Source organism: Pseudophryne corroboree, chromosome 7 (genome assembly GCF_028390025.1).
Source record: "Pseudophryne corroboree isolate aPseCor3 chromosome 7, aPseCor3.hap2, whole genome shotgun sequence".
Classification (NCBI taxonomy): Eukaryota; Metazoa; Chordata; class Amphibia; order Anura; family Myobatrachidae; genus Pseudophryne; species Pseudophryne corroboree.
The window spans coordinates 210,932,450-210,958,507 of record NC_086450.1 but is presented as its reverse complement, the minus strand read 5'-3'; the positions used below and the strand labels follow the sequence as shown (position 1 = coordinate 210,958,507).

The 26,058-nt window shown below is 41.2% G+C and overlaps 1 protein-coding gene across 6 annotated transcripts in view; it reads right to left on the bottom strand.

Moving 5' to 3' along the window:
• The window catches only part of BIN1 (bridging integrator 1), a 249,497-nt gene that overhangs the window by 17,834 nt on the left and 205,605 nt on the right, over window positions 1-26,058 (bottom strand). For 2 of the 6 annotated variants that reach the window (XM_063933973.1, XM_063933975.1), the window contains 6 exons: window positions 25,346-25,437; window positions 21,566-21,610; window positions 14,767-14,953; window positions 11,980-12,108; window positions 8,431-8,529; window positions 5,197-5,220 (listed from right to left, as the gene is read on the bottom strand). In XM_063933973.1, the coding sequence (XP_063790043.1) occupies window positions 5,197-5,220; window positions 8,431-8,529; window positions 11,980-12,108; window positions 14,767-14,953; window positions 21,566-21,610; window positions 25,346-25,437 (576 nt within the window). The remainder of the gene's footprint in view (window positions 1-5,196; window positions 5,221-8,430; window positions 8,530-11,979; window positions 12,109-14,766; window positions 14,954-21,565; window positions 21,611-25,345; window positions 25,438-26,058) is intronic. The other 4 variants (XM_063933974.1, XM_063933977.1, XM_063933976.1 and 1 more) reach the window with 4 other exon arrangements.

The following is a 26,058-nucleotide window of genomic DNA, read 5'->3' as shown; positions in this document are numbered from 1 at the left end:
TGCATCCTAGGATGCAGCACGGATCACTAATGCAAGCAGGTGGCATTTACTTACACCATACGCCTCCTGCTGTATTACCATTCTAGTGCATTTCTGCTGCTTACAAGTATGCAGCAGTCATGCACTCTCCAACCAAACCTGTATTAGGCCCAGAGTGCCTTAGGGCCTGGTTCCTGGTAAACGGATGTAAAGCATTCACATGAACACAGGTTCAACACAAAAGCGGTTGTCACTGCTGTCTTTATAGGAAGCTAAACACAGTAGCAATTATTAACAGTTACTTATATAGCGTCAGCATATTCTGTTGTGCCTTTCCACTATATGGCTTTTGCACTTATGACGTGTACAGACCTTTCTTAAGACTAATCTATTTTATAAGCCAAAATGGCATCTGAAAGTTGATTAAATAACACACAGTTATCACAAACAAAAGTACAGATATGGTGAACACCCTTTAGTTCCGCATGTATATGCTAATACTGCTGAGTAAAGTTTTATGTATTTAGTAGAGCGCTAGTAATGTGAAAATGGTGTTGGCCGAGAATAACTAGCTGCCTAATTTAACATATTTACCAATTACGGTTGTACAATACGACATTGAACTCTGAAACAACTTCATCAGCTACAGCTACGTTACTAAACTTGGCAACTGAGGGTTACCCTCAAACAGTATCACTGCACAATCTAGTCACACTGCCTGTGATCCAGCTGTTTGGAGTTTGTGCCCAGCTATCAGAAGAATTCTGGATCGTAGTGGAACTACTTAGTACAGCCAGAAGGTGACTACACACTGTTGCCGACAGCCGTCATTGTCTAACTTAATTTATTGGCATACACAATAATAAAACGTAAACTCAGGCTGTATTATTATATGGTTTTGAAGCCACAGCCAGGGCAATATCAGGCTAAGTACCCCTTAAATACCCACACATGTGCCCAGTGTCAGACTAGGGCATGGAGGGCTCACTGGGGAAAAGCAGTGCATAAGGGGTATGGCCAGTTACCACTGGGTGAGACCAGACGGCAACAGAGGTCTGGACAACCATTACAGACCGTGGGGCAGATGTATTAACCTGGAGAAGGGATAAAGAAATGATAAAGTAGTGATAAGTGAAAGATGATAACGCACCAGCCAATCATTTCAGATTTGAAAAATGACAGGAGCTGATTGGCTGGTGCATTATCACCTTGCACTTGTAACTCCTTTATCACTTCTTTATCACTTCTCCAGGCTTAAAACATCTGCCCCCATGTATCTAACCCTCTAACAGAGTAAGAATGTATAATGTGAGTGCATTGTAAGGAACCTGACATTAGAAGAGGGGTTGGGGCCTCAGTCAGTGGGGCCCACCGTGGATTAGCCCTGTGGAGCAATCCACCTGTGTATGTACCCCGCACAACTTTTTACATAGCTCAGGTAGCAGCTATAATTAGTTAACCATGTAATTATGGGTCATGTGCCTCCCAGGGTATGTACAGTATTTGAACCATGCAATCAGGGTCAACTGTAAGGTGTTATTATGGGAGTTTGCAAGCTCCATTTATTCACAGTGTACCAGGAATAGACAAGAAGACAACAATATTGCAGTGATTCTCTACAATTAAACTAACTTAAAGGTGCACAAACTTATTCATATATACAGGACAGAACTGGAGCAACTTTCCTCCAGGACCACATTTTTTCTTTGATGTTTTTTGCAGTTCAGCTATCCAATGTAAAACAATTGTGGACACAGATCTTTACATGCTGTATCTGAGCTGAGCTTGGCGTCTATATCACAGCCATACAGGTGTGCCGGCAGACAAGACTCATTCAATCATGTCTAATTAGACACTGTCTGAAGTCATCTGACACTACCATCCAATGGTCCCTCTGTCTGGGACACAAGCCAAACACAGCTAATATCCATTTGGCTGAGCACGCTTTTTAAATCAGTTAATTATGCAAGGCACATGTTGAGCAGAGGTTTGGAACTTTGACTCTCCTAATTCCTGTGACCTGTGTATAATAAACAGAGTCTAATTACACAGTCTTATGTCAACAGCCCAAACATCTGATATTCTTTTTTGGCAAAGAAATGACTATTTATGTAAATTTTATTATGGATTTTACAGACTGCGCATCTCAAAAATGCAAAGTTATCCATTAGAGTTATGGTCCAAAGATCCCTCAAAATAAACCAGTGGAAACTTTAGTACTTTGCATTAAACTTGAGGTATTTGGCAAGCTTATGCCCTGTTATTCTAGACAAAGCTCTTACCAATACAGCGCTGACAAAGTGACAAAGAAGGAGAGAGAAATGTGAATGCTGACGGTCTCATTTCTACTACAACAGCATTATAAGCAGCAGAGGATGGATGTGAATCATTGGGTCGACCAGTAAAGGTCGACAGTCAACAGGTCGAGCCTATATTGTTGACATGCACATGGTCAATAGGTCAACTGGATACTGCAGAGGACACGTGGCCTGCGCTCAGGTCTACCAGATGTGAGCTTGAGCTTACTGATTGGCTCTGAGTCATAGCTATCACATGACAGCAGTGGTCTCTTTGGTTTTTAGAATAGGTTATTGAATATTTATATCAAGCCGTGTCATACCCACTAACAGTCCATGGACAATCCTCATTTACGTCATGGAAAGGGGCATGGCCTTACCAAATCTGTGTGCAGCCTTAGGTTATATCGATGAGCTTTGGGCAGGTTTGGGCACATTTCAGTATTTTAGGTGGGTCTGTGCATGGTTTAGGGTTATTAAGAGTGTAAACTAATTTTGTCCCGACCTTCCAATCGAGAATGTTGGCCAGGTACGATTTTGTGTGTGTGTGTGTTTGTATCTAAAATTTGGTGATATTGCCAGATCTATTTCTGGATCTAAATAAAAAAGGAATATTTATTGACACCCTTTTTTAACCTATCCATTTTTGTACACAAATGGAGCTATTAAAAACCACTTAGTATCATGTGTCAGTCTATACCTCCTCTTTAAGGCAGTGTCAGGAGCTTTAGAGTATGCATTGGGGAATCTACCCTGATCCTGCATCCTACAGTATAAGAGTTGATGTTAGTTTCCCTTTAATGGGTTATACAGTATATTACCGTACATAATTCAATGCCCAGTCATGCTCTCACTACCAACCACCATAACCTCCAGAGAGGAACATACTTTCTGGTTTTATCATGACAGAAGGGTTCCAAAAGACAGAGAAGTGTTGCAACAGGAACGATAAATTTAGCATTGGTAGACTTTTGTAAAGGTTCCTAGTGTCATATATGTTGGGGGGGAAATATGGACCTCCTATCTTTATGACCGCTGAATAGTTTATGTAAATCAAGATTTTTGTCATGCTGTATAAGCTATCTGTTTTAAAGGATAATTCAATCTTTAAATAAAATCTATAATAAACCTAATATTTACACAAGAACAGTGTATGTGTTTTCTTTTATTCTTGTGGCCCAAAAAATACATTTTGTAGACACTTGTCACTGGAGTGTTTACTGTATCTCATAATGTATTTGCATTGGAAGGGGCAATCAGTGACACTGCAGCAGTGTGTGCAATGACTGCAGCAGGGAACTACATGTGCAAGTATTGCAGGATATGTCTCTCCCTTGTGACACCGCCCCCCATAGCTGGATGGTTTGAATCTTACTCAAACTCTCTTAATATCTGCAGAAAAGATAACACTGAATGTATCTTTAAATTGGAGAGGCAGTCCAAACAGTCCCAAGATTACACAGAAATTTCTGTTACCCAGTGCGAGCAAGCGAAACAATATTACTGACTGTAATGGAGGCAAGTTATTTCAATATTGTCTAACTTAGCACAGACAGTGGCTGGCTGGGCAGGGTGCCATCAAAGCCCCCCCCCCCTTTCCCCCGGGGGCAGTGTAATTTAAGTGTTCCAGGGCCCCCTGACTACAGATTCCCTGCGAAAAGCTGGTCCGCTTTCTTCAGTCTGCCCCCCAGGCTGAAAGTTGCTAGCCAGCCCCTGAGCACAGGTACCATCTTGTATTGCCAAATAGGTTTTTTTGACTTTACGGATTCAACGGAGACAACCTGTTTTACAAGTGACAAAGTCCCTTCACCCTGTGCAATGAGATGTGTGCACCCATCATAGATGCCTTACCTCATCTTTACACTCTTCTCTATTTGCAATCAGCCAAGATGGAGAACAACCAGTAAGAGAGGAGATATACAGAGGGTTGCAAACTGATATTTGTTTACAAACAATCCCATTTTATAAAATAAAAAAATACACCAATACATAAAAAGCGCCTAACCCAGTGGATCCCAAACTTTTTTGAATCATGGCGCCCTAGAGTATCAGAATTTTTTTCACGGCACCCCTAGGCCAAAAGTTTCCAGAGTGCATAAGCACACAGTTTGAGAACTAATGACCTAACATCTACACAGTGGATTCAGCAATTCTGTATGCTCATCCAATATATGACCCAATATCTACCCTACTATCCGTTATCTAAGAGCTAATAATATGACTGAGGACTGTTTCAGTGATGTTATCAGTTCCAGGACTACCAACAGGCTGCAAAAACTGAGGAATACTGGTTCAGCCTACACCAGTGGTTCTCAAACTGTGTGCTGTGGCACCCTGGGGTGCCTCGGGACACTTGCAGGGGTGTTGTGGATTGGTGGTCCAAGACCAATTCAAATTATTCATGGTCAATTTATTAGGCAAAACTCATAAAGTATGTGGACAAACAGAAGCAAATGTTGTCCCTTACCACACAATTGTACCCAAGGATGACTTATAAACACAATTAATATTTAATATTTCTTTCTTAACTTCTCAATAAGAAACTTTTGGCTTCAGGGTGCCATGAAAAAAATTCTGATACTCTGGGGCGCCGTGATTCCAAAAAGTTTTGGAACCATTGGGCTACACTATAGTTGTCTTGGCTCAGCGTTTGTGTAGACAATAAGTACATTTTAAACACATCAACAATCATGATAATCAGCAATTTAGATCACTCTGCAAAGTTTTGCTTCATTGTTCCCTAAGCCGGGGGTTGTACCATTTTGATCTCAGTCTTAAAATTAATTCTATGTGATAGTAATATGGGTGGGTGTATGGACACAAATGGTAGTATGACTGTAAATGACTCACAGCACTGTAATCATGAATATGGGAACAGAATGCACTGTACATACAATTGTGAGTCAGTGACTTTTCTTACCTCCCACAAATCCCACGGCAGAGACTAATGCGCAGCAAGGACACAAAGAACAGATATTTACATCACTTTTAAATCTTCTATAAGCATAGAAAGAAGACAATACCCAATGCTCTAAATTATAATATAGATTCCTTATAATATGCACATTGCAATCCAGTAACATTTTCTCTTGACCTACATACCATCTTGAATTTAAAATTAGTCATATTATAGAAGTGACATCACTACTCTTCAAATATAGATTTAGATTTTCCAGAAGGACATCGACACTCTTCAAAATATAGAAGTTATATTTCAACAGACAAAATAAATAAACCTCAATTGTGCACACAGATAATATATACAGATGTGTCCTCATAAATCTTTGCTGCAGTCACGCCAAACAGCCCCTCTTGTCACACCAGGTCACGTGAGAATCCTCTAGATCAGGTGTCTGTTTAGCATATTTTTTGCCGAAAATGCATCTTTGACGCAACGCAATGTGGCTAGGTTGCACAAGGAGACTGATTAATATGATGACACTTGTATATCTCTGTGCGACTGAGTCTCTGAACCTGTACACAATGTGCTACAATGTACAGTAGCAGCTGCAGATTTTTTTCCAATACGAGTTCTGTTCTGCTTCTAGTTGTATGTGTTGCAACTACTGTAAGACACATTTTTTGCAAACAAGAGATGCCCAACATTAGCAGAATTGCATGGGACCTGGTGACTCACTCACACCAGGCATCTCTCCTTCTGCATGACATGTTAAGGCTAGACTTAGGAGGACACATCGGTATAGACAGAGGCATTTAACAGAGAAGGGGGCCCGTGTGCAGACTCCAGGTGGGCTCCCTCTTCTCCACGGCATTATGCCGGAGCCTACTGCGCATGCGTAGGTGTCCAGAAACATGGCACCTAATTTCTACTGCGCATGTGCTGCGTCCAATTTGGCTGCGAGTTTTGCTGCAACTGCAGTGCCCGACGAGGGACTCTGGAAATGTAAGTATTGGGTGCAGTGTGTGCGGTGTGGGCTCACTGGACCCAGGGGGCCGTGAGCACCACCCACATTGCATCCATTATAGAAACGCCAATGTGTAGATAGATGTCTATTTGAGTATTAAGGCCCGTACACACTGGCCGATATATCGGCCGTTCTCTTGAACGGCCGATATATCGCGGGTCCGTCGGGCAGTGTGTACGGCCGATACGTCGGTGAACTCCATCGTTCACAGACGTATCGCGTAGGCCCTGCAGCACAGCCGACGGCCAATATATCTACTGATATATTGGCGCGTTGCTGTGTGTGTACGGCGGTCGGCCGACCGTGCGTACACATGCTGCGGCGGCCGGCAGTGATTGACAGCTGAACTGGGCGGGCGTGTGTACACGCCCGCCCAGTTCATGACGTCAGTCCCCGACAGATCGGGCAGTGTGTATGCACAGCACACTGCCCGATCCGTCCATAGATATATCTGCAGATCAATTTATCTGCAGATATATATCTTTCTAGTGTGTACCCACCTTTAGAGTAAACATCTATAGATCTTTATCAATATAAATATATATATATATATATATATATATATGTTAGGAATAAAACCTCTGCGCCTTCAGTGCTGTAAGAAATATTAGTCTTTAAGTGTAAATCTTTACAGATTATGGGGTAAATTTACTAAAGTGGGAGATCTTTAGAACTGGTGATGTTGCCCATGGCAACCAATCAGATTCTACTTACCATTTATCTAGCTGCTTCTAGCAGATAATAGCTATAATCTGATTGGTTGCTATGGGCAACATCACCAGTTCTAAAAATCTCCCACCTTAGTAAAATAGAAACAAGCTTACCTGGCAATACTCGTCATTGGAGAGGTAGCGGTAGGTAGCCCTCTCGAATGACGAGTATTGCCAGATAAGCTTGTTTCTATTTTTTAATTGTACAAATCCATCTATATGTGTGTTATTGTGAATAAAACTGATAAAAACGGTATCACACTATTAGATTTTTCTTTTTCCCGATGGGAAAAAAACTTTGGTTTTAAGGTATTACTTTCTACTGAGGACCGCACAGCAAGAGCAGTGTCCTCAAAAGAGTAAGTTACCGTTTCTCTCTAAAACCAGCCTGTATCACAAGGGTGATCTTTTTGACCGTTTAAATATAAAGTCACATGGTTTTTTATAGTGGCTTTTAATCAAAATTTGCACAAAGCACTTTTTTCATTGCACTTTTTTATTGCAAATTTGCACAATATCACTGGTCACTTTATGATAAGCAGAGCACTTTTTTGATACAACCTATTTTTCTGCCCATGTGACTGCACCACTTGATGAGAGCATCCACATAAGAAACGAAGGACAGAAGAAAGGAGTTTCCATAAAGATATCGTTACGGGCACTCTTTTACCTTTTGTCTGGTACGCACATAATCTGTAAAGATTTACACTGAAAGACTAATATTTGTTACAGCACTGAAGGCGCAGAGGTTTTATTCCTAACGAACATTTCATTTGTGGCTCACCGAAATATGAATCAATAGAAAATCTCTATGGCTGCCACTACAGTTGGGAGTGCTGTCATCACTATATGAGTGTATTTTATAGTTCATACTGTAAGCACTATTTATTTATTGTAAACACGCAAGGTGGAAGCGCTCTTTTTGCATCCCTAATTAACATATATATATATATATATATATATAGCTAGCATCTGTAAGGCAGCACTCACGGCGACAAAAAGTACAGGAGCCTTGTGGAGCTCCACGAGGCTCCTGTCCTTTTTGTCGCCGTGAGTGCCGCCTAACAGATGCTATATATATGTGGAGAGGAGTCTCCTTATTTCACCTGGAGGACACCGGCAATTATGCATGTATGATAAAGTGGTGTGCCGCCCGATACGTTGTTATATATATATATATATATATATATATATATATACACATATACATACATATATATATATATATATATATATATATATAATGGACACACTAAGCATGTCACTGTTACAATATCTTTCTGATTAAATGTCATCTTGGGTTACAAATCTGATGAACTGATCCAGTGAAATAGGTGTATTTGAGAATTATAAATTATATATAAATTATTATTGCCCTCAGGCAGGTTACGGTATTATTATTCATGTCAGTGTTGATGCTGGTACTAACTACTGTAACGCCTCTGTCCTCGCCACAGTATATTGTGTGCCGTTACAGTGACCATTGACTGTTGCTCAGTTACAGAAGGACTGACACACCTGGGCTGCAGCTGTGGTCGAACTGGAGTCAGGTTTGAGGGGATCAAAATCCAGATCCAACAGGCTGGGCTCTTCCACTTGGGGCCACACAGCCTCAAACTTGGCAGCACGGAGAGAAAGGTTAGTGGGGAAAGTTAGATAAAAGTTAATGGGGATAAGTAGAACATGATATGGAATCGGATAGCATATAGGAGTGATCAGGAAAATAGAATACCGCCTATGTAATATAACCAAGAGACTGTTCAATCTACAATACAGAGTACCTAAGGGAGTGATATAATAAGTACATGACAAAAGACTTAAATCAATACAATGTCTCCACACAACTTGAAATCTAATTCGTTGAGCCTTCGGATTTCATACAGTATAAAAACCGTCAGTGAAAGGTAGGTAGAAACTTAAATTTATGTTGCTACTGATCCATTGGGTACAAAGTTACTAAAATAAGCCTTCGGGATTGTCCATGTTCCTTGGATTTAAGTGATACATTAAGTACATGGTAAGAGACATATATACAAATATGTCTCCATACAACTTGAATTATAATATGTACAGCCTTCAGTTGACTGTGTGTTGTTGTATTTGCGATATAGGCATTTCATTATAGACCATGCTTTTAAGGACATTTCTTAAGTTAGGTTTCAGTCAACTATGCCATATGATGGACCCAGAAGAAAACAACCAGAGTACGTAAACCCCAATCCAGCAGAGAAACAGTTACCTTATAGAGCACTTAGGTCTGGTATCCGGATGATAGAGTATTTAGACAGACATTCAATAGATCAACACTATTCGGTCAACATACATTCAACAGGTACAAAATGGCGACATGACAATGGTCGATATACACATTGTCGACATGTTTTTTCCCAACATTTGCTTGATTTCCTATTCACGTGGACTACGATTGGGAATAGTAACCTGTGGTTAGCACATCGGTAGTGGAGCGAGCCACCTTGTCTGAAGCGAGGGTATACGGTTCTACTGATGGTAGTTACATATTACAAAATTTGATCTAAAAAAAATAAAAATTAAAAGTGTGTTGACCATGTGTGTCGACCATTGTCATGTTGGTCTTTTGACCCCGTCGACCATAATCAGTGTTGACATTTTATCTGTTGACCTTTTGTACCTATTGAACCTGTCAACCTAATGCATGTCGACCATTTGGTGTCAACTGACTTTTGACCTAAATCTTGTGGGTCTTCTATACCACAACCCTTAGGTCTAGTGTAATGTCAGTGTACTAATACCCCTTTCACACTGCACAAATAACCCAGTGCATTGCCGGGTCGACGCGGGTCAAATGTGTGGTGTGAAAGGAGTAAGACCCAAATTCCTGGGTGGCCTGACCCGGTATTTCAACCCGGGAATAAAGCAGGGTTATTCCAGAGTTATTTCCGGGTCAGGTGCGTTGTGAACGGGTAACCCGCGTCAAAGCGATCTGGGATCTGTTCACAGTATGGAGGAGGCGGTGTGGAGATCATCTCATCTCCCAGCGCCATCGCCACTTCTGCCTCTGATGGCAACATGACCCAGCATATTGCTGGGTCGCGTTGTCAGTCTGAAAGGGGTCTCATGTGGGTCGCACCCGGGAAAGACACATGTACAATTCCCGGGTGCGACCTGAACTTGCAATGTGAAAGCGGTATAACTGAACAGATTTCTGACAGTGCACACCCTCTGGCATTAATGGAAAATTATATTAATATAGCAGATTAAGCTAAATGTAGTAATGTAGTGCACGCCTTCTGTAAGTGAAGCACAGTGTATTACATGGATTAACAGCTCACCAGTACCCAACAGAAACTTGAACTGTGAGGCACCTGCCACATTATCACTGAGACTCTTTAATCGGATACAATCAGCATTAAACAAAAACATGCACAATAAAAGTAGCGGAGTACAATAACTGGTAGCATGCAAACATAGCAGACATAACACATGCACACATAACAGATACTCTTCTGTAGAGTCCAGCGGACCGTGGCTGCTCTTTATTGTTCTAGATCTGTTCTGAGAGAGGATCATTGAAGCTTGTGTGTTTGCAGCCGTTAATAAACTTGTGGATTATTCTGCAATCACGTTTTCTTATATAACAGTGCAAAGTCCAATAGGCCATAGACTTCACATATAGCCAGATGACCTTTGTAAACAACGCTTGTTATGTGAAGTGTGCGAGAAAGTGCTACAGGAAGATTAACTGTAATACTAAAGCCTTTCAGTGACATTTTCAAGTAAATATTTATATGCTTGCTATCACCTTTTAGTCCCGCAAATGTTACTTTATGTTTGTTTTTGTTTAATTTAATTTCTTATTATCAACAACTTACATTTGTAAAAGAATAATTAAACTATGGAGCAGATTTAACAATGAGTGATATACTTGTTATCACTCGTTATGAATGATAAATGGTGCTCCAGTCAATCAGCTCCTGTGTTTGAAAAATGACAGAACCTGATTGGTTGGAACACCATTTATCATTCGTCACAAGTGAAAAAAAGAATATCACTCGTTAAATCATTCCCTAAATGTCCAGTAAAATGAATGTTTATGCTCAACAGATTTCTAATCAAAATCTGTCTTCTATAATTCGGTAGCTATTATTGTTCGCTTATTTGTTTCCTATGTCCATCTGAAAAATGCATTTATTTGGACACAAACTCTACATAAACATGGTCCATGTAGAATCATCATCCTGGTATATAAGATAACGGGGCATGTTTGTGTCATTTCTGTTAAATTATTACTTCATTAAGTCACTAAGAAGGGCATTCCCGTGAACAACTATTCAGCCTAACAGACGGCTGCTGCATGCAGGTTATGGAGACATTTTACCATGTCATATGGATTCTCGCTTATAGGAGTATACATTTCTGGCAGCCAGAGTCCGCTGGTGGAGCAGGTTGAAGAGGGTAAAAAAGAAAGAATATTTCCTAGAGGTGTCACTTCTTAGAAAAGCCAAACAACGGTCCCCTAGCCATAATCAATTCTTACATTAAGGAATCATGCTATAGATTTGTCACGCCCACTACTACTAATCATCCCTCCCTCCACGCTTCAACAGTTCCAATGACCAAAACGGCACTAACAAAGAAAAATGAAGTGGGCCGCTCTGTGTAGAAAAATACCCTACCAGAAACTGCCGTGATATAAACTGTGATAAGATATCAATTGGCAAAGGCCATGAGCAAACAGCAGTAATACACAACTTTATCTTAAAGGGTCATATTGATGTATCCATTTAAACATTGAAAAAACTGATATGCATCCATTTGTGAAAGCCTGCTTAAAACCTCAAGATGCCCAAAGTAAGATATAGGTCTCAAACCTCCCGCCCCTACCCATTTTGTTTGTAAAAAAAACAAAACACATAAAAACAGGGACTGTCAGTAACATCTAGTCTCTAGGATAATAAGAAATCAAAACTCTATAGGATAATTCTGCTCTGCTTATGGGTCCCCTGGTCTTCTCCTCAAGTGACACCTCCTGTAATTGTCTCATGCAGGTGTTAGTGAGTGCAAGGAAAGAGGACGGCAGCTGCTGACCTGTGAGGGGGTGGTCACACTTATCTCGGGCACAAAATTGTCATCAAACAGACCGATGATATTCTCCTGCTTGATGTCCTTGCAGGGCGTGAGTTTAGGTGGTGGCGGAACTGGAGGACCTCTCCTCAGCTACATGCAGGTAAAATAACAGCACAGACAATCCACACGACCACCCACCCAAAAGAAAAAAAAAACACAAACATACAGAAACAGATTAGCAAAACACAGACAGGGAGAGAGTCCATCAGATCATGTGTCAGTGATATATCACCACAGCAATGGATGAACCTTATACAAATAAATAAAATATATTATTATACACAGACAGAGCATACACAGGTGGGCACAGGGGAAAAAAAAAAACAAAGCAATAAAACAACTTCAGGTAACTACCAAGCCAAGGTCAGTGTACATGGTAAATTCATGTAACAGTATCTCCAACTTTACAGAGAATATCATGAGTGTATTATTAGTATATGCAATGGCTGGGTGCAATTGTATTATAATATAATTTTCACAACTGTTAACTTTAATTGATATTAATCTTAAAAAAGTCACTATTCCAATTAATCAAAACTTTGTTGTGTGATGGCCATTTCATATTACACACACACACTTGTAATGCCATGCAAATACCAGCAGGTGGCACTGTTGTACTTCTAGAAACACATTGGTATTTAGTTATTGCAGCAAAGTTAAAGATCAGTTAAATGTAATATATATATATATATATATATATACACATACATACATACATACATACATACATATATATATATATACATATATATATATATATATATATATATATATACATATATATATATATATATACATATATATATATATATATATATATATATATATATATATATATATATATATATATATATATACATATATATATATATATATATTGTAGTAGATATAGCTTACTGGTGTGCAATCCCAGGGTGGTTACCGTTTAACCCATCTATGCATGGGAACACACTAGGCGGCACTCCCAGATTTCAAAAGGAGAAAAATTCTTTAGTGGTATAACAACGTTTCGGGGACTTTCACCCCATCATCAGGTTAACCAGTGAATTGTGCAAAACAAACATTTATACTCACCAGGTACTCCAGTGGGGATTGTAGTACCTGGTGAGTATAAATGTTTGTTTTGCACAATTCACTGGTTAACCTGATGATGGGGTGAAAGTCCCCGAAACGTTGTTATACCACTAAAGAATTTTTCTCTTTTGAAATCTGGGAGTGCCGCCTAGTTTGTTACCTAGCATAGATGGGTTAAACCACCCTAGCATGGCACACCAGTAAGCTATATCTACTACAAGGGTTACGCTGCCCGGGGTGAGTGCCGGGTCTGGACATGTATGTGTGTATGTATGTATGTATGTATGTATGTATGTATGTATGTATGTATGTATGTATGTATGTATGAATGAATGTATATATATATATATATATATATATAGATAGATATATAGATATATATATATATATATATATATATATATATATAGATAGATATATACACACACACACATATATATATATATACCCTAAATAATCATATCATGTGTTACAATAAATGTCATACTTAAAATAGTTTAGTTTATTTGAAGAGTTTGCTTATTTTGCAAAGCAGTAATATGCAGTAATAAGCTAGGGATGATTAAATAAATAATAGTAAGGTACAATGGATGTTGGTTACTGTACAGTACTAGGTTATTAATGCAGTGTGCACTGTAAGGCTAGGAACTCATCTCTCTCTCTCTCACACTCATTGCTGCAGAGAGCAGGATTTCTAGAGATATTAGAAGGGAGAATGCATAGAATGTGTTCAGCAAATTAGTAACTGCCTGCAGCTAGTACAAGATAAACCAGACAGCCTTCTCTTTATTCAGGGTGGACACACAACAAGGCCATATCTGCAGGAGTATTAACAACAAATAATCTGTAATAGTTTTAGCAATTTACATATGAATTATTTTATTATCGCCACTGAATATTCTGCCTATGGGCTCATATCTCGCTGTCAATAATCTTAGAGCGGAATTCTTTTATTGCAACCAAAGCTTACACATATATTTATGTTTTACTTTGTGATATAATTTATTGAAGGCCAAAAAAATTACTAAAATTGTGCAACATCACAACTGACAACCTTTTGGCTGTATACCTTATGGGATTCTGTATCCTGTATAATTTATGGGATTCAGTATCCAGAGCCCCCACAATACACCTCTGGTGCTAAATTGCGAGTTCTCCAAGATCAACCAATTAAATAACCTCATGGTTATGTTAGTAGGTAAAAAAATGGCTCTTCTTCAAGCCCCATTTTTACAGAAGCTATACAATATACAACTTGTAAAAAATTAAAAATAAACTGCTGAGAGGAGTATCAATAGGAATTCATATCTACAGAAATATCAATTATATATAGCAAAAGATAGGAAGAACATAATATACAGAAACACAAAGTCCTTGGTGAAGTACAGAATGTAAATGGAGAGGAACAGACAGATCATTAACCAGAATGTAATCTAGAAGGAAGTCAAGATAAAGTAAAGTCAGAACTTGATTATTTGAGATAATCAAGTGAAATCCTGAAGGTCTACAACCATTAGAGACAACTACAGGACAAACTGACTAACGAGATGAACCCCCAGTTTCTCCCAGTTCTACAGTAAGCAATCAGGAAATCATAAGCTTCTTCATCCATCAGACTCTACAAGAAAAGACTAAGGCCATTTTATAGTGCTCATGAGCTGCAGTAATGGGTACCTGAGAAGGTGACTTGGATATAACCACAGATGGGGTGTCTGCAAAAAATGTGGCTGTTGCAGTAGCAGATGGGGGCACGATGGGTTCTTCAGAGTCATGGTTGGCGGTCTTAGCTTCTGTGGTTGTGGGAGGCGCTATATCAGGAGCGGATGATGGAGTTTTATTTGCCTTTGCTGGGCTGGAATCACTAAGGAAAGAAAGAGATGTCACTCAAGTGAAACCTGAACCTAACCTGATGTCTCAGGTGGACTTTCCCTATAATTTATCGTCATTTCCTGTTCTTAAACTACATCTTTTTTAACAACATTAAGCTGTGTGATGTCTCCACCACACTGCAGCGCTGATAAATGCTACAAAGACGCATTTTTTAATCTCTATTAACCTCTATAAGAATAATATTCCATATTCCCAGTTTAAGTGCACAACAAACATGCAAAACATACTTACGGTACTGTAGTTTAAACCCTAATTTATTGAACACTTTTGCAGTATAGGTAACACCCAACAAGACACATGTAAAATGTAAATAAACAGGAAAAAAAACAAACATACATGACTACATTTAAAGCTGTATTACCCAATCTAATTGCTCCTGGCAGCTGCTTGTCTTGGGGTTCCTCTATTCTGTAATAAGAACTGGCTACATTTTTGTGTTCACCTTTTTAATATGACTGCAGAGCGAGCTGTGAGAGGGCGAACCAATGGGGAGCTTCAATCCCTGCTTGTGTGGCTTCTGATTGGTCTTCCAACTCACAGACCTCCACAGCATCACATAACCCTGGTTTTTCCGCCCCCAAAATTCAAAATTGGGACATGTCTGAGTAAATTAGTGGTGACGTCCAGTTAGGGACATGTCCAGGTCATAATGGACATGGCCACACTCCCTGTCAAAGTGCTAGGTTGCCCTGCCAAGCCCTTCCTTCGTCCCAACACTTCATGCAGAATATGCAGTAAGTGGCTCAGTGACAGACAGCACCTTCAGATAAGCAGAGTGTGTTGCACAAAATAGGATTTTGGTACTTACCAGGTAAATCCTTTTCTTTGAATCCATAGGGGGCACTGGAGTACTCTTGGGATATGGACGGCTTAGCAGAAACAAAGGCACTGAATATTTAAATTTAGAACTCTCCACCCCTCCATATCCCCGAGTACCTCAGTGTAGTACCTCAGTGTTTTTTACTGAGCCGAACAGGAACTATAGAGAGGTTGACAATGGAGAATTCCTATAACCTAACGGACAACAACAAAGTTGACACATAACGTTACTGACAACGAAACAGTTGACACTATAACCGATAGAACCTTATAATTTGAACCAGTCGGTGAAAATGTGTTACCATAAGATCCCCTGAGCTTAATACAACCCAGGTAAAACTGCTCTGGGTGGGCGTCCAGTGCCCCCTATGGATTCAAAGAAAAGGATTTACCTGGTAAGTACCAAAATCCTATTTTCTTTTTCATCCACTAGGGGTCACTGGAGTACTCTTGGGACGTACCAAAGCTTCCCCCGTGGGCGGGAGAGCTGTTTGACACCTGTAACACTAGGCGGCCAAAGCTAGATGCTGATGCCGCAAACGTATCAAACTTGTAAAAGCGCACAAACGTGTGCACTGAAGACCATGTAGCCGCACGGTCAAGCTGCGTCGTAGAAGCTCCACGACCAGCTGGCCATGACGTTCCCACAGAACCTGTGGGATGAGCCATTACTGATGTAGGCGACTGTAACCTAGCCTTAAGATAAGCCTGACGTATAGTCAGTTTTATCCATCTGGATAAGGTCTGCTGAGAAGCTGACCCACCCCACTTGGCAGCATCATAGAGAACAAACAACGTATCCGCATTACGAACCGTAGACGTTCGGAACATATAAACGCATAATGCGCGTACCACATTCAGAATTCTAGAATGTGCTGTCAACACAGGAACCACTATTGGTTGATTGATGTGAAAAAATGACACTAGCTTTGGTAAGAAATCGGGATTCGTCCAAAGTTCTGCTCTGTCATCAGGAAACCCCAAATACGGTGGCTTGCATGACAAGGCACCCAAATTTGAAAAACGTTTTCCAAGTGAGAAACTTAATATCCACTTGCTGTAAGGGTTCAAAATATGAAGACTGTAAGAAATCTGAACCCAGATTCAAGTCCCATGGCGCTGTAGGTGGGATAAATGGAGGCTGTACTCTGAGGACACCCTGCAGAAAGGTGTGTACCGACGGCAATAGAGCCAATCATCTTTGAAAATAAATTGACAACACAGATACCTGCACCTTCAGTATAGATAAACGCAGTCCTCCATCCAACCCCGTCTGTAAAAATAACAGAATACGGGTAACTTGAAAGATCTCCGAGACCCATGAGATATCACTAGTATGACTGTGACGGACTCTCTTATGATCCGTTTTAGCAACGAAGAGAGCAGCGGAAAACGGTGGAAACAGATACACGAGGCTGTACGGCCACGCGATTGTGAGAGCATCCACCGCCACTGCCCTTGGGATCTGTCGTTCTGGACACATACTGGGCGTTTGTAATTGTGGCGAGATGGCATCATGTCCACCTGAGGGTAACCCCACCTGTGGACCAACATGTGAAACACCTCTGGATTTAATGCCCAGTCTCCTGGATGAAAATCCCGACGGCTGAGATCATCTGTCTAGCAGATGTCCACTCCCGGATTGAACCCAGTCGACAATATCACCTTGTGGTATTCTGGGCAATTGAGGATTCGAGCTACTTCCCGCATTGCCATGCGGCTTCTCGTTCCTCCCTGGTTGTTGTGTATGCGACTGCTGTCGCGTTGTCTGACTGCACTTGGACAGTCTGAGAGCGAAGCATGTAGTGCAATGTAAATTGCACGGAGTTCCAGGACATTTATAGACAGCAATCTGTCGTGATCCGTTTAGAAACCCTGTCGCTGACCATTTTAAACTACAACTCCCCAACCTCTGAGACTCTCGCCCAGAGTAGAGACACCCTCGCTTCCCTGTGGGAAATCTGCCTATGTGAGGACGACTACTGCTGTTGAAATGGACGCGAGTGAAAACCTCCGAACTGAAGCGCTTCGAAAGTCCATCATTGTTCCTAATAGGCGAATACACAAATGTACCGATAGTGTGCGTGGCTTGAGCACTAATTGTACCAGATGGCGTATAATCTGTTCTTTCTGGTGTAGTAGGTAAATTCTTTGATTTACCGTATCTGGAAACATACCTAGGAATTGAAGTCGTTGAGACGGAATTAGATGCGATTGTTTTTGAACTTGACACTGCAACCGTGGTGTACGTTAGCAGCGCAAGTCGGAGGAGCATCTGTTGAGACGGAGCTCTTATGAGCAGATCGTCTAAGTATGGAACGATTGTCACTGCCAGGGCTCTGAGATGAGCTATCATCACAAACATCACTTTGGTGAATACCCGAGGCGCTGACAAGAGGCCAAACGGTAGAACCTGAAACGGTTAATGGTTGTGGCGTATTGCAAAACGCAAGAACCTGTGATGAGGTGACCAAACCGGAATGTGTAAGTACGCATCCTGGAGATCAAGCGCAATCATGCAATCTTGTGGCTCCAAATATGCAAATACTAACCGCAGAAAATCCATTTTCAATCTGTAGTAAGTGACTTGCTGATTGAGACTGCGACGGAGCCCTCCGGCTTCGGTACCACAAACAGACGGGAATAATAACCCTGACTTTGTTGGTGTACCAGGCCTGGAATTAAAAACTGCTGAAACCAGCAGAGACTGAATGGCAACCTGCCAAAACGCCTTATTTCGTCCGACAGAGGCAGTCCTGTCTTTTAACCCTAAATAGCGGTTACATCCATGAGTGGATGGCTGGAAACCCGGCAAATGTAACGTGTAAAGGCGCTACCACAATTGAAAATTCGAGATGGGCTGAGAGCCCGTCAAGCCACTGGCTTGTTGTGACTTTAGCGCCCTGGCGTTACAAGGCGTGCTGTTTTTGTACCACAGCCTTGAAAAGACTGAAGTCTAAAGGCTTTAAACGCCGGACCAGAGTATTTCCGTCTTGATACCGGAGGAGGCAATGGCTAGACTTTTCCCTGAAATATGCATTTGTCAAATTTAGGACCAAACAACTTCTGGCCTTGTCGTGCTGAAACTAGCGACGATGAAAAACGAGAAGCGAGGTAACAGGCGGCAGCAGACGCTGTACAGAGATACTCAGTAGCTTCTTATTAACGATAAGTATAACGTGATCGTCATTGTTTCCATACACAGAGCGCCCTAGTGACCCAAATGTATCTTGGGTCTTTATAAGGTTTGACACAGACGAATTCACCAATGGCGGATTCTCCAATTTAGATGTCACTGTGTGGAAACGGGTAAATAGCCTTAAATCTTAGTAAGATATCCTAAATAAGAAACCCATTGAAGATCTGTCGTTTAGTAAATACGACGGATTAGATGTTAGAGGCTCCTTAGTCTCTGTAAATTTCAGAGACTGACTCACTGGTCATTAGCAATGTATGGTTGTCAAAACCCGCACTATCTGACTGTCTAATGTGCCCTCCTCACTCGTATTTAGCGCTGTGAGGTTTGACATATAATTTAAACATTTTCTTCTATGTTGCAGTCTGACAATTCTAAGACCAGTTAAATTAACCCCCTGGTATCCAAAGTGAAGTTGGACCTTTGGAAAGGCTGAGACTCCTCCGTTCAAGCTGGCGGAGTCACTTCCGAGACTCCGATCTTACCACTCCTGTCGAGCGGAGTCAATTTGAATTGCCAATGCTTAACATAGGATCTGGGAATGAACCGGCTTCCGGAGCGGAAACCTACAAAACATACTGAACATGTGGTAGATTTATGTCCAGACATTGTTTAAAAGTATTTTTAGTCTGTGCTGGAGCCTTACTCCTTATGCAGACAGACAACACAATAGCCAAAGGACAGACACTTGCACGACTCAGTAAAATTATTACTTAAGGTGTGTAATATATATCTATCTATTTATGGCCGAAATGCAGTTCACATGGCCAGCCTATGTGAAACCTGAACCAAAATTCCCACTAACACCCCTGCGCCTCCGGTGGAGTAGAGATGTAGGGCAGGAATGTTCTGGAATTACAAACTGGAAGAAGCAGGAAGCATGGTTAAAATGGCCCCCATGCCATGCTTACACTGATATCACAGGACAGGTTACAATTGCTACAGTGTTAATATAGGCTCAATAGCCTATTATACAGTGATAATCACAGGCAGGCCACAATACATGCTCTAGTGTTAATATAGGCTCAATAGTCTATTACACAGTGAAAATCACAGGCAGTTTACAATACATGCCTCCAGTATTAATATAGGCTCAATAGCCTATTATACATTAACTCTGCCTGCTGTTTATATAGGTATGGCAGCCCTTTACATTCCCTTGTAGCCGCGCTGTAATCAGCCAGATTCCCCCCCCCCCTTCCCCCTGTACTCCCTGTAGCGCTGTGTCTCAGCGGGGAGCGCCGGGAAGTCTTTGCAGGGAGGCGAGGGACACTTCTTGCCGAGCAGCGGAGGTCGGCTGGCCTGCGCTGACCGCCCCGTTTCCCCAGCATACCTTGTTGTAGGGAGGCCTGCGACGGGCTTCTAACTGTAAGCTCCGAGCTCTTCCGGTCATGGCTGCGACGGGGCTTCTATTTGTAAGCTCCGTCCAGCTCTTCAGGTCATGGCTGCGACGGGGCTTCTATCTGTAAGCTCCGTCCAGCTGTTGCAGGAGGCAGTGGGCTGCCTGTGGCTGTGAGGGTGCTCTTTGTGAGGACCGACACACCATGCGCTGTCCGTGCAGAGGCACTATCCCGGACACATGTTTTTCCAGAAACTGGGAAGGGATGTGCTAAGTGTAAAAGTAAAAATGAAAATTCCACAAAGTGTGGGAACTCCACACAAGCCTGGTTAGTGCTGTGAGCACAGAAAAAACACTGAGGTACTACACTGAGGTACTCGGGGATATGGAGGGGTGGAGAGTTCTAAATTTAAATATTCAGTGCCTTTGTTTCTGCTAAGCCGTCCATATCCCAAGAGTACTCCAGTGACCCCTAGTGGATGAAAAAGAAATACCAACCGAGCTGTGGTATACAAATCTCATCTTGGCTTTCCCGTCACACCACAGGTACTCATAAATGCACATTTTAATACTTAAACACAATTATAAAAGTAAATTATATGTTACTGACCAACAAACTATCTGTGATCAAACTGTGACACTAGAGGGTGTATTTACTAAAGTGTGGGTTGATAGAAGTGGATATGTTGCCCATAGTAGCCAATCAGATTCTACTTCTCATTTATCTAGCACCTTCTAGAATATAATAGCTAGAATCTGGTTGGTTGCTATGTGCAACATCTCCACTTATATAAACCTGCACTTTAGTAAATAAACCCCTAGGAATGAGACACCTTGAGTGCCCAATACCTCGTAACATCATGTATCTCCTAATAATTTGATAGGCTACACTGTCATGAATTTTGGCCCAACCCAGAAAATGGCAGCCTCCATTATATATAAGCAGAAGGCAGTAAACTTTCAACCACATACAGTCATGCAAAGAAAATAAAATGTTTACTAAATTGCCCATTTATCTAGGAAGCAGACAATCTGAGACGGAACTTGGATTACAAGAATCAGAAGACCAACGTAGAGGTCAAATGGTAGTTGGTGAGGAATACATGACAAATTAGCAGGTATTAGTGACAAGTTACAGAGACATTGGAAATAAACACATGCTGGTGTCACACATTAATTCTATATACTCTGCACCCTTCGTTAATGCACAATGCCGTTTCTACCGCTACCTGCTCCTCTTTAGCCTCAGTCTGGAGAAAAGATTAGTTTTCTTTCTGTTGAAGGTGGTAGGATACAATTACATCATTAAAGAACTAAAATGCTTTTCAAAACACTAACTGGTCCTAGAAGCAGAGCGCAAATAATTTGAAGAAGTAGATTTGGACATAAGTGTAATTTGTGTTTCTGTTCCATGAAGCCATGCCAAATCAAAGAGATTTCTGGTTTTTGGCACCTTGCATAAAGGGGAATGGGGTGGAGGTTAGAAGGGGCACAGCTAAAGCATAGTACGGGTGTGTTCATGAAAAACATGTGGAATACTGACCATAAAAAAAGAAGCAAATGCACCTATTTAATAATAATTTATTATTATTATTATTTATATAGTGCTCTTTCTCCAATAGGGCTCAATTTATAGGCGTATGACTTGCAAGTATTCGCCCCGTGTTGCAAAATGCGAATTGATAATGATGACAGTCAGCAGATGCTTATGATTGGCTGAATGCATCGGAATCCCTCCCACTTTTGCTAATATCATAGTAATGTTGATGTGGCCACCAATTTGTTTTATTAGATAGTATTAGCAGTCGTTCTGCAGCAAATACTTGTTAAGTGCTTTCATTTTGTATTTGCATCTAATTTCCTTGTACTGTACTGTACTGTAAATAGAACTTTAATAGTTATTCATGTACTATATTATGTATGATTTGAGTAGTGTCATTGTTAGCATTTATTACTACCACTGTGACAAGTTCGTCATCCTCTGGGTCTAGTGATCAGATACAATGTGATTGTATGTAGAGGGTGGTACTGTTGCACACAACATTTTGGAGGAAGAATAAGGTAAAGTATACAGTACAACCACATATTGAATCTCATATACATGAAGGGTTGTATTTACTGAACATGCACACTAGACAAATTTGTAACTAACGTTCAGGGATCAGCATAGAAATGTAATCATGGTAACTGCATTTATATTTTCCGTTGTGATTTTCTATTGCAAAAATGCTAATAAAGATAAAGATAATGGAGTAGGAGGTCCTGAACAGAAACAAGAGCACATAGATGGTAAAAGTATTAATTGTGTGTGTATTCACCCACAATGCCGAGAGAATGGTTCACTCTGTTATTCCCAAATGCGGTCCTCAAGGCACCCCAATGGTCCAGTTTTTAAGGATATCCATGATTGATCAGAGGTGAATTAATCAGTACATCAATCATTTTGATTTTGCATCTGTGCTCAGCCCTCAAACTTGGACCGTTGGCGTGCCTTGAGGACCGCGTTTGGGAACCACTTGCCAATCTGAACAAGTTCGGATTTCACCAGGTAGACAGGAGTTAGATGATCCATTATGCAGCAGTCCGATGCCCATTTTGCTCATATCAGTCCTGTTATATTAATTTGTTCAATAATTAGAATCTCTATACTGCACTTCAAACCCATATAAAAATAATTGCTTCAATATAGGAAATAAGTCAACTTTATTTCCAACTCAACCTTGTGCAATATTTTGTAGATCATTAATGAAATTGTGAAGTCTGTGCAAATCTTGGACAACAGAAGATAATTTCTAGGGTCAGCTTTACATATCACTAATATAATCAGATTATAGAAATACCTCTATAAACTACTTTACCATATGACAGAGAGGAGATATGAATATAAAGGTTTAATTCTACACATGACCCTACACAAGGAGAGAACGAAGATTCAGCCTCACATAGGGGGTCATTCCGAGTTGATCGTAGCTGTGTTAAGTTTAGCACAGCTACGATCCTTAACTCAGACATGCGGGGGGACGCCCAGCACAGGGCTAGTCCGCCCCGCATGTCAGTGCCCCCCCCCCCCCCCCCGCACAAATACAAAAGCATCGCACAGAGGCGATGCCTTTGTATTTGAGGAGTAACTCCCGGCCAGCACAGCTCCTGCGGCTGGCCGGGAGTTACTTGTCGCTCCGGCTGTCCGCAGCGGCTGCGTGACACGTCACGCAGCCGCCGCGGCCAGCCCCCGAACGGTCCGGCCACGCCTGCGTTGGCCGGATCGCTCCCCCTAAACGGCGGGTAAACACCGCCGTTCAGCCCCATCCCGCCTAGCGACCACCTCTGTCTCAGAGGCGATCGCTAGGCAACGATGACTGCCATGCGCCGGCGCATGCGCTGTTCCAACCCGATCGCACGGCTGCAAAGAAGTGCAGCGTGCGATCGGGTCAGAATGACCCCCCTATTCCCTTACAAAGAATACAGCAAATGTAGCAAAGTTACAGAATGACTTTAGCGTCTGCATAAAATATAAGACTTGTAGAAAGTGATATATGAATGCAGAGTAAATAACGATACTAATCATTCATATTTACAAATAGTTATGGCAGGGTTGTCACATTCTAAAAGCCTCATCATTCTAACTGAATATATAAAAAATTCGGGGCCAGTCAAACTTCTAGTAGAACATATAGCTTGCCAGCTATAATACACTAGAGAAGCAGCCCTCTACAGGGCATCCCTAGGAATTACTACAGCACATCCCTAGGAATTACTGCAGGGCACCCCTAGGAATTACTGCAGGGCACCCCTAGGAATTACTGCAGGGCATCCCTAGGAATTACTGCAGGGCATCCCTAGGAATTACTGCAGGGCATCCCTAGGAATTACTGCAGGGCACCCCTAGGAATTACTGCAGGGCACCCCTAGGAATTACTGCAGGGCATCCCTAGGAATTACTGCAGGGCATCCCTAGGAATTACTGCAGGGCATCCCTAGAAATTACTACAGCGCATCCCTAGGAATTACTACAGCACTAGGAATTACTACAGGGCATCCCTAGGAATTACTACAAGACATCCCTAGGAAAAGTTTAAATCATTGTCTTTTTGGTGTTTGCAAAGTTGCTTTTAAAGAGAATTACTGTGCCTGGTTTTATGCGAGTCATTTATATTAACAGGGTGCAAATATTACATCAGAAACTATATATTTATGGTACCATATGTAGTTGGAGAATTCAGATTACAAACCTCTGAATGAGTTGTGAGATAATCTGTATAATACCAGAGTTGTTAATTGTTGTTACTAGTTGTGAATCCCCATTATGACCAAGATTCCCGGTAAAGAAAGAGACAAGTCCACAAAGAGCAAGTGAGCAATAATTAATAATACCCAGTCAAGGAATGCCACAGGGAATAGGGCATTGGGAGACAATCAAGCTCCAGATTCACTGGCCGGACATCTCGAAGGTCTAGAAATCATGACAATTCAATTGGTGATTGCCAAGGTCTAGGTTTTGTCATGAGTATAGGTGGATGAGTCAGTTGGTTGCTCTATGTATGGAGAATGACCAGATTTGGGAAGAATAACTAATTTCTAGCACGTTAGACAGAACATACAATAACATAATAATTATAACGCATGATTGATTTAGTCCAGGATTCTCCAACAGGTTTTTTTTTTTTTTTTTTTGTGGCCCTTTCCTTCCCTGGCAACATTAACAAACTATGGGGTCTATTTCCTAAGCCCTGGATGGAGATAAAGTAGACGGAGATAAAGTACCAGCCAATCAGTTCCTAACTGTCATTCTTCAAACCAAGCCTGTAACATGGCAGTTAAACACTGATTGGCTGATACTTTATCTCTCCGTCCACTTTAACTCCATCCAATGCTTAGTAAATAGACCCCTATATTGACTGCCATCATCCCAGCCCTTGAGAACACAGATGGCTGAATACATCTGGGTGGAACCCCGGCAGCTTTTATGATTGAGAACCTCTAATCTACTGCAGGATTGTGCCAATACTCACCTAGGCTGGGCTTTCACAGTGTAGGCGTTTGTAGATGGTTTTCCCTGATGACTATCAAGAGTTGTCATTACTCCACTGAGGTTTTCATGCAGCTGAAAGAAAAATAAACACATTTGATCTTAATATCCAGTTATTGCTGCAGATAAAAGATGATTTCTTTGTCATGGGTTAAGTTACAGGGCATTATGTGGAAATGTGAGAGAAGTTTGGCTAAGGGCACTTAAGGTCTGTACACACTAGGCGATTTTGTGAGCGACATAGCTAATTTTTACCCTCCTGAGCGATATCGTTTACAATATTGCCTAGTGTGTATGCTAGCGATATTGCACAGTGGGGCAGATGTATTAAGCCTGGAGAAGGCATAAAGAAGTGATAAAGCAGTAATAGGTGATAACGTACCAGCCTATCAGCTCCAATATGTAAATTAACAGTTATGAGCTGATTGGCTGGTGCGTTATCTCCTTGCACCTATCACTTCTTTATTCCTTCTACAGGCTTAATACATTTGCACCAGTGTGTTTGCACACTCTAGGCGGCCCTGCCCAGGAGGGGAAAAACTATGCTATATCGATTCTGGAGCGAATCGCCTAGTGTGTACTGGAAATATTTTATTGCTAGAAAATCTGAGCAAAAACAAACACAAAACAGTTAAAATATGTGCATGGTTTAGGGATTAATAAATGAGATCAATACATAAATCTTTGTTCATACAT